General features: G+C 39.0%; 1 protein-coding gene across 2 annotated transcripts; it reads left to right on the top strand.

The window, feature by feature from the left end:
- The first annotated feature begins 213 nt into the window (after positions 1 to 213).
- LOC146692535 (cytochrome c oxidase subunit 7A2, mitochondrial-like) lies at positions 214 to 4566 on the top strand. 2 transcript variants are annotated; one of them, XM_085432650.1, is made up of 5 exons: positions 214 to 330; positions 618 to 707; positions 2647 to 2692; positions 3856 to 3940; positions 4304 to 4566. In XM_085432650.1, coding segments are annotated over exons 1-5 (279 nt in total). In that variant the 5' UTR covers positions 214 to 328; the 3' UTR covers positions 4360 to 4566. The 2 variants fall into 2 exon arrangements, with proteins under 2 accessions (XP_085288776.1, XP_085288777.1); XM_085432651.1 differs by lacking the exon at positions 2647 to 2692 and having other exon boundaries at positions 219 to 330.
- Positions 4567 to 10318: the final 5752 nt, after the last annotated feature.

Genomic DNA, 10318 nt, shown 5'->3' with positions numbered 1-10318 from the left:
GTGAAGAGTTAATCTAGCTGTGTTTGCTTTTGCAAGAGAACTACAATGTTTTGATTATTGGGTGACAGGTTTTCTTATTTGTGTGAAGAGTTTTGCAAAATTAGCCAATAGTTACAAAAAATGTGCTTAGGCATTCAGAAAAAACTGTAAATCTGCTCTCATGCTTGACTGTGGGTACCTGACGCTCATGTAGGGGGCAGCAGCGCGCAGCATGAGCACAGTTAATGATAGCGAAGAAGATTTCAGTGGAAACGGAAGTAAAGGTTTCCTGTGCCCTTGTGACAGACAGCGGACTGTAGACGGTCGATGAGCATGTACAGACAATTTTATGTAAGTTTATTTTCTATTTACAAGTTTCTCTTGGGTGTTGTTTTTTAAACTAGTGAGCTGGATAAATGCGATGGATGAGCCACCGGGGTAAAAACAGTCGGCTATATTTAGCTTAGAACGGTTAGCAGGGGTCAACACCGGGAAGAGTTAGCATTAGCTTTGCAGAGGAGTTGTATTTAGCGGTGGTGTCCGGCCTCTCGGTGTTTGTTTTCTGTGTATTCAAGACTGGGTTCTTATATTTTCATTAAATGAGTGTTTCTCCGTGTCCTTGCGCTGCTGTTTTCCAGGCGCTTCAGCAGGTGGCGCGGCGGAGCATCTCCAGCTCCGTCCGGCGGCAGGTTGAGAACAAAGTCCCCCAGAAACAGAAGGTGTTCCAGGTAAAGGTCACACAGACAGACCGCTGCACTTCCAACTGTTCCATAAAACCCTGTCATCATCGAAGGCCTCCTTTGTGTTTCTGTTGTCGGCCTTAAATTCAGAATACGACCGTTTCCTACTTCCTGTATACCTATAATATTAATTATTATTTGAACTGAGGCTCTGTCCTGTGATCCAAACCTCATATCTTTGTATTGGGAGTGCGCTGGGAAATTTTAAAGGATACAGGAGCATTGAAAACATTCTAATATGTCAAAATAATAATTCCTGTGTGTGTGTGTGTCTGTGTCTGTCTCTGTCTCTATGTAGAAAGCTGAATTAATGATGATGGAATTGTTAATGTGTTCATTCTGTGTGATTAGTTCAAGGGATCCACACTGAATAATATAAGTTGGAGGTCCTTTAAGTTTTTAATGTAATTTTTTTTTGGTGGCTATCTAAGGTCACTATGGTGTCACATCTGTTCATATTTGTAGATATTTATCACAGTTAAGCATATTTTCTTCACCTTGCTGACAACAGATCTGCTCTGTTCATTTTAAATTTAGCAACCAAAGGAAGGAGTCAGAGGACACCAAAGCCCCTCAACAATCACCCACCTAACTTGTGTCATTGACTTAAAACAACAAAAACCCAAAGTTCTGTTATCTCCCTTCAGTAGGTGTTTATTTTAAAGGAAATATGTTCTCATGGTCTCTTGTTTTGGTGTGTACTCAGTTATCTGAACGTCAACCTTCAGGCGCTCCTAACGTGATCTGGGATCAATCATTTTTAAAGCTTGGGGAAGCTAAGGTCCCCTCAGAGCTGCAGTCAATTATCTGGATCTTTTATTTTTGTTTTAACTTTGCATTCAGACCATGAAAACATGATTTGAACAGTATAACTGTTTCTTTTTAACCAATATCAGATTTGCTTTAGAGCCAGAAGTACAGTGAATAAGAAATAAATAAAACAAAAACCTTTAATATCTAAGTTTTCAGTCATGGTCTGAATTTAAGTTTAAATGGGCTCTTAAAAAAATAGCAATGACTTGATCCAGTGTTAAATGCAAGCTTGAATGGTGACCTCTGCTGGCCAAAATCTGGAGCTGCAATTGAATCAAGTTGAGACCTCTTAAGATGAGATTCTATAGCTTTTTTTTTCTTAAAAAAAATTAGCTAAACATACCACTTTAAAAACCTGTGACACCTCTCAGTGCTTACAAATCCTTAAGATGTTCTTAAAACGTCTTATTTTGGCTTAAATTAAAAAGTATTTAATATGAAGGCAATGCCTTTAATTACTTGTGGTTTGCTAATTTTTATTAGATTTGTTTTATATAAATATCATAGATATAAATGCCATAAATAAGGAGTAAGTTTAACTTTAAACATTATCGTAGAGTAAATTCTGCATGTCCAGTCAGCCTGCAGCAATGTTTTAAAGAAAGAACAAGCAGTTTTACTATAAACTAAAAGTTTTCCTATCAGCTTATTTATTCTTTAGCTATAAAATGAGACAGTGGAGGAAACCCTGAAGAAGTAGATGAGAAGAACAGGGAAAAATGCAGTTGCTGGAAATGTTTATGTCAGAACTGTTTTTAGTTGGTTGGTTTTGCTTTCACTTTTGGATGGCATCCTTAAACTCAGTAAATACTTCAGTTTGAGCTTCAGAAATCCTCAGTGAATAAAATGTTCATTTAAGATTTGTGTAATTGCAAAAAACGTAGACGATAATTTTTTTTAAATTGCAGAGATCAGACATTAAAACCGTATTTGTAGTCTCTGAGCAGTGTGGAGACGAGCGTCCATCCGAGTTTCTTGGTTTTCTTTGTGTTTAATTTTGAAAGAGTTAGATTTTGGTGTCCGGTCTGTCTACACAAAGATGGATTATTATTTATGTGTTCCTCTTGCAGTTTTGTGGTCAATGGTGCTTTTTTTTTTTTTTTTCTTTCTTTAGCAGCGGTTCTTCTAATGAGGACACCTCAGTCAGTTTAGCTCCACAGATAAGTCTCCGAACTGAGTGGAGTACTAATTCTGCATGTTTAACCTGCAGTAAATCAGCCGCTAACAGCAGCACTAGCTGGGCTTCAGTAGTTTTTTAGCTTTCAGGAAAAGGACGAGCTGGTGCTGAAGCAGATCATCGGTGTGAAAATGAAGAACAGTGTAGATGATTTGAACAGCTTCCAGTGTGTGCTGCAGACTAAACTAGTTTCCAGCTGGTTTGTTCTCCTGCACTGCTGTTGGCTGCTCCAGTCTGCTACTTATGTGTTGTATGATTAAACAGCTGCAAACATAATTGCATACTTTAATACAAGAGGACAAAATTAGACCTGAACTTTCAAAAGGTCCGTTTTCAATCTGTAACTCAGACCAGTGATAAAAATGAATACCCTAAAACGTCCTCCTGTGTCTTAAGAATATATTTTTATTGCAGCACTTTTCGGATAGTAGATATATTTAATATTTTTTTAACACATCTTAAAGATTTACTGTAAAGAAAGTGGATCTATTTTTAAATGTTAGCTTTGATCTGAGTAACAGATTTTTTTTATTTATTTATTTTTTTTAAGCGTCAGGTAATTTTGTTGGCTTCATAACTTTTTTAAAAAAGATTATTTTTGCTTTGTGGATTTATTTATTGACACAAGGTTAAAAAAAGCGAGGGCTTTATTCCACCTTTTTCTTGATAAATTCATATTTTCTTGGAAAAAAGTATTCTTCTGTTATTTTTGTTTATTTTATAACAAAGATTGTTTGCTTTTTCTAAAAATTTTTTACATGAAATGCAGATTTCTAACTTACCCAGATTCCTGATGGACATGAACATTATGGTCATGTTACGTCACTTTGGTATGGTGATTTAGAAGTGGGGGGGAAAGATCAGTCAAATCCCCAAAATGTGTAAAACAAAAGTCTTTGTGCCATGTTGGAATAGAAGCAGATATCACTTTTATAGAATAAAACACCCTTATTGTGAAAAATTTTATTTATTTATATATAGAGATGTTGAAAAGTTGTTCTTTTGTTTTTGATGCTCACTCATCAGCAGGCTTTCTTGCAAACTGCTGCTGCTCTTCACTGTGTTTAATCTTTGTCGGTGTCTGGATGAGTTCTGGTTAAAGCAGGGCTTACAAACCTGATTGTTCCCCTCCATCTTCTGTTGCAGGAGGATAACGGTATGCCGGTTCATTTAAAGGGAGGCAGTGCCGACGCCCTGCTCTACAGGACAACGATGGCACTCACCGTCCTGGGTAAGTACACCTGTCTTTGTAACTGCTTTAAACTCTGAGCTACTTTATGAACCTCATGAGCTGCTGTAGTTTTTATTTAAATTGAAAAATCCAGCCTGATAATTTAGCCTCAGGTGGTACACAAGTTTAGTACCATGGTAGTTGATATTTGATACCTTTCAGATAAACAAATAGAAAGAATCTTGCTGGGATTAAGTAATGGTAACTCTTACTGCTATTAACAAATGGTGTTCTTTCCACAGACCACAGAACATGAAGTAGTACATATGAGGATACAGATCCATTGGAAAATAATGGGACCTTATCCTTAGTGAAGCACTTTGAAATCCATTTTAATCTTCGTCTTTTTGCTCTTCCTTCCAGGTGTTGGATATGTGCTGTTTGAGCTGGTGAAGGCAGCCTTCCCTCAGAAGAAATAACTTCTCTGCTTCAGCTGTTTACTTCCACTTTCCAAAAACCGGCCAGCTGTTCTATATTGTGTAAGAAGATGAAAATACTCCGTCTGTGCCGGACCGCGTTTCATGTCGTGGTGCGATTCTATTGTGGTGTTCATTGGATCACTATTTATTTCTTGTAGTCTCTGGTGCCCTGAGGATCAATAAAGAAATGCCTCTCATGACCAAGAACCTTCTCGTGCCTCTTCCTTTTTAGTTTTCTGATGGTGGTAAACTGTGAAAAGCTACTGAAGTAATGGAATTAAACTTTAAACTATTAGTAAAGCAACATGAGGCTCTGCAAGCGTAAACCTTTTTCCTCCAGTGTGAGGATTTCCCATCGTCAGTCTCAGTTTTATAGAGTTTTAAACTTGCACAAGTAATGAAATCTCACTCTGTCACAATTTTGGCTTCTCACAGTTAATAAACATTATATAAAGCCTTCAGCCTCTAGCCTTTGTTTGCTATTTTGTAAAGCGTGCACTAGAGGGTACATTGGACAGTAAATTTATGTGTATGACAAGTAATCCATTTTTGTGTTTTTCATATGAAGGAAAAAAAAAATCCTAAATATTCTAAAACCATTCTTGGTCACTGCTACCACTTCTCCATAAATCCTGCCAAAAAACAAGCAATTTTTGTTGGCAGAGGTAATCAGAATCAGAATCGGAATGGGGTTTATTGCCAAATGTTGAGCAGGTTTACAACATTAGGAAATTGCTGCGGTGCTTCAGTGCAAACAGTGTCATAAATAGCACTTAAATAGACATGGAAAAAAATAAAAGTAGGGATAAGAATTAAAAGTGCTACGTAGAAAGATATGTGCATGAGCTATACATGAGATATATACATGAGAATAAGAATTAAGAGTGCTACGTTGAAAGATATATACATGAGTGCAGGTGGTGATCAGTGCCAAACATGGAATGATGCAGTGACACAGCGTAGGGTCATGTGTTAGTGGCGGGTACAGTCATATGGTTATTGTTCATGTGTCCAACAGCAGAGGGGAAGAAACTGTTCTTATGGCGAGAGGTTCTGGTGCGAATGGACCGGAGCCTCCTGCCTGAGGGGAGCAGGTCAAACAGACTGTGTCCAGGGTGAGAAGGGTCAGCTGAGATCCGAGCTGCACGCCGCAATGTCCTGGAGGTGTACAGGTCCTGCAAAGATGGGAGTCTGCAGCCAATCACCTTCTCAGCAGAGCGCACAACACGCTGCAGTCTCTGTTTGTCCCTGATAGTGGCTCCAGCGTACCACACGGTGATGGAGGAGGTGAGGATGGACTCGATGATTGCAGTGTAGAACTGCATCATCGTCCGTGTTGGCAGGTTGAATTTCTTCAGCTGCCTCAGGAAGTACATCCTCTGCTGGGCTTTCTTGATGACGGAGGTGATGGTGGGCTCCCACTTCAGGTCCTGGGTGATGGTGGTACCCAGGAAGCAGAATGAGTCCACAGAGGTGATGGGGGTGTTAGTCAGGAATGTGTAATGTATGTAATGTAATGAATGTGTGCTCCTGTACTATCTATGAGGGCCACATTTTAGTGGCCGGCTCTGTTAAAGAGCAACATAGTAAATTTCACAGAGAGTGAAAACAATGTTTCTGCAGTGTGTTAAAGATGCCTTAAAGTAGCTCTGGACCTGTCGAAAAAACTGAATCAAAGCCTGCTGTGTGAGAGCTGCAGGTTAGCGAGGAAGTCTGTCCCTGTGTGTGGTTCCTGCAAGTACGGGAACTTCTGCCAGGTTCAGCGTGTCATCTGAGTCTGATGGGAATCACAACACGAATCTTTTTCATAGGAAAAAAGTCTAAGTGTAAACAGCTCTGACACACCATAGAAATGGGAAATAGGTACTTTTTCATGACTAAATACATGTTTGGTCAACATACTCACAAATGACTCGTATACAGCCTGTTCTCCAAGAGCCTTTGCAAGACTAACCTCACCTGTTGACTGATTCCCTCCAACTTACAGGAATATTAAGAATGTAATTGGTGAAAAAGATGAAATTGTTAAGAAAATCATCCACTTGGCTTATGTGGAGTGGGTGATAGACCTTATGGAGATCCAGTTTGGAAAAATGTTGTAGTTTCAAAATTTGGAACTGACTACTTGTGCTAGATATATTTCCACAGTAATCTATAAAATGCCATAGTGTATTATTCATTTTTGCCACAAGGAAAAAAGCAGCAAGAGGAAAGGAAGATGGATGTATAACACCATTATACCATAAAAATTGTTGAAAATCGGTTCAGGTCTCTATTATGTAAATTACACATTCTTGACCCTTTTCAGTCTGGGCTTCAAAAGCAGCACTCTACAGAGACCGCTCTCTTAAAAGTCTATAATGATCTGTTAATGGCATCTGATGCAGGGAATTATTCTGTGATCATTTTGCTTGAACATTAAAATTAGTCTCTTTTGACTGCCACAAACAGTGTTATCCAGAAGCTACTGTTTGAATATACCTCCCTCTTGTGGCAGGACACCATCGACCACAAAATCCTACTTAACAGGCTCAAGGTTTTGGCTGGTGTATCTGGCTCTGCCCTAGACTGGTTTTCTTCCTATTTATCAGACAGGACCTTTTCTGTTAGGACTGACAGGTTCACCTCTGACATTGCTGCCCTGACCTGTGGGGTCCCACAGGATTCAGTTTTAGGTCCATTATTATTTTCTTTTTATATTTTTATATTCAAGCAACTACCTCGTTCTAAATACCAACAAGACCGAGACCATGATCATAGCTCCTCCTGAGCTACATTAGTCAGGTTCTTACCTCTTTCTGTCCATCTGTCAAGTCAAATATTCGAAATCTTGGAGTAATATTTGACTCTTCTCTGGGCCTTGACTCTCATGTAAAATCTTTGTCTCGTTCCTGTTTCTATCATTTAAGAAACATCTCTAAACTGCGACATATGGTCTCTTCAGTTGAACTGGAAAAACTGATTCATGCATTTGTGTCATCACGCTTAGATTACTGTAATTCCCTGTTTACTAGCTTGGATAAATCATCTCTCTCTCGCCTCCAGGCGATACAAAAGGCAGCAGCCAGGCTACTAACTCGTTCTACCAAGCGTGTTCACATTACTCCCATCTTATATTCTTTACATTGGCTCCCAATAGAGTTTAGAATTCGCTTTAAAATTCTTGTTTTAACATACAGAGCACTAAATAATGACTAGGCTCCAGATTATTTATCCAAGCTTCTTATAAAATACACTGCTGCTCTTCATCTCCGCTCATAGACTCAGAGTCTGTTGGTTGTATTGTTTATTTTAATATTTGTGTACAGCGCTTTGTGACTGTCTGTGAAAAGCGCTTAATAAATAAATTTTACTTACTTACTTTACCTATAACCAGAAAATCCAAGCTAGATTTCTTCATAGCCTCTTGTTCCAGTAAGGATGGTTGCACAAACGGTTGAAGGGAAGGGGTACACCACATAAAAACAATCAGTAGCAGTCATACAGTCAGTGAGGTGAAAGATTTTATTCTTTTCTAAACACCTCTGCCAGACCTTGATGTAAACCTACAGCCATGAATGTCCAAGAGTCAGAGCAGCACAAGGATATTCAAACCCAAAGAATTCATGATTACCAGACAGGGACAAGTAAATGGGAATAGTTTGGTGGGTAACAAGGGCTGAAGCTTTCCCATAAACCGCAGTTACTTGTAGAAGTTCAACAAGTAACATGGTGGAAATACTAATGTATGTCTCATTTGAAGAGTTTCAGTCAGGTTTCAGAGCCCATCACAGCACAGAAACAGCTTTAGTGAAGGTTACAAATGATCTTCTTATGGCCTCTGACAGTGGACTCATCTCTGTGCTTGTCCTACTAGACTTCAGTGCAGCGTTCGATGCTGTCAACTATAATATCCTGAGCAATTAGAGCATGCTGTAGGTATTACAGGTACTGTGCTGCAGTGGTTTAAATTATATATGTAATAGACTCCAATTTGTTCATGACAATGGAGAGTCCTCTTCACACACTGAGGTTAATGATGGAGTTCCACAGGGTTCAGTGCTAGGACCTTAGTATCATCAGAAGGCATAGCAAACATTTTCACTGCTATGCAGATGACACCCAGCTCTATCTGTCCACGAAGCTAGATAACACACACCAATTGTCATGAACCGAAGCTCCAAAAGGGTCGAGACGGCGAGGCTGATAGTGCTTCCGAATCTCAGGCGGACAGGTGGACAGGCAGGTGGCTCGCAAAAACGCCGAGTTGTGATCTGAGTACACAGGGTAAAACAGAATCAGTTCCAATGGACAATTTGTCATAAGGGTTTTTTTTCCCGCAGGTGTACGTTACCGCTGAGAGGCGACTACGGACTGGCGTGGAGCAGCAGGTAGGGCAGGATTAAATAGTCCACCTGGTGATCGCCTGGGATGGGATGCAGGTGTGGGGTTAGCAGCCACGCCCGTGGGCGTGGGCATCCCAACAGCACCCCGGACGCCGGGCCGCGGACCATGACACCAATTAGTTAAATTGCATGAATGTCTTAAAGACATAAAGACCTGGATGACCTCTACTTTTCTGCTTCTAAGTTCAGATAAAACTGAGGTTATTGTACTCGGCCCTGAAAATCTTATAAATATGGTATCTAACCAGATTCTTACTCTGGATGGCATTACCTTGGCCTCCAGTAACACTGCGAGGAACCTTGGAGTCATTTTTGACCAGGATATGTCCTCCAATTAAGATATTAAACAAATATGTAAGACTGCTTTCTTCCATTTGTATAATATCTCTAAAATGAGAAATATCCTGTCTCAGAGTGACGCTGAAAAACTAGTTCATTCATTTATTACTTCCAGGCTGGACTACTGTAATTCATTATTATCAGGATGTCCTAAAAACTCCCTGAAAAGTCTTCAGTTGATCTAAACTACTGTATAGCTCTGTGTAAATAATCATTCTGTACATTCGATAATCTTTAATGCTACAACTGTTTACAACTTGCATAGTTCCCATTTCTGTATAGCTGTATATCTCAGATTCTGTAAAGTTATTTATTTCATATTCTGTATAGTTTTTCATATTTATATCCTGTTCATAGCCTGTACATAGCTTGTACTCACTACAGCCTGTACATACTTATAGTTATAGAATATTCACAACATACTTCATACCGTGTACATTATAACATAATAGACCCATTTCTGTAATATACTCACATATCTATATTATTGCTAATATATATTGTAATATATCTATATCACTAAAGCACTTCTGGATGGATGCAAACTGCATTTCGTTGCCCTGTACCTGTGCATGTGCAATGACAATAAAGTTGAATTCTATTCTATTCTATTCTATTCTATTCTATTCTATTCTATTCTAAAATGCTGCAGCAAGAGTACTGACAGGGACTAGAAAGAGAGAGCAGATTTCTCCTTTATTGGCTTCCCTTCACTCCTGTTAAATCCAGAATTGAATTCAAAATCCTGCTCCTCACATACAAGGTCTTAAATAATCAGGCCCCATCTTATCTTAATGACCTTGTAGTACCATATCACCCTATTAGAGCACTTCGCTCCCACACTGTAGGCTCGCTTGTGTTTCCTAAGAAACACAAGAGCCTTAGATCATATAGTTAGGGTTTTAAAGTTTTAGTTATTATCAATCTTTGACTCTCTTCCACAGCATGAGTTTTCCTGTTTTCCTCCCCTCATTGTGACAGAGGTTTCTTCCTGTTAAAAAGGAGTTTTTCCTTTCCACTGTTGCCAAAGCGCTTTTTCATAAGGGTTAATTGATTGTTCGGGTTTTTTCTGTTTCTTTTGTATTACTGTATTATTGTATTATTGAGTCTTGACCTTACAATATAAAGTGCCTTGAGGCAACTGTTGTGATTTGCCCTGTATAAGTAAAATCGAATTGAATTAAACTGAAAATTAATTATTTGATCTTAATGTGATCAATCGATCTCCATGGCTT

This window comes from Copadichromis virginalis, linkage group LG15 (assembly GCF_057382275.1).
Source record: "Copadichromis virginalis isolate Kocher_CV1m ecotype Utaka linkage group LG15, C_Virginalis_male_GT1.1, whole genome shotgun sequence".
In the NCBI taxonomy this organism is placed as follows: Eukaryota; Metazoa; Chordata; class Actinopteri; order Cichliformes; family Cichlidae; genus Copadichromis; species Copadichromis virginalis.
This window is presented reverse-complemented; position numbering and strand designations above follow the sequence as displayed.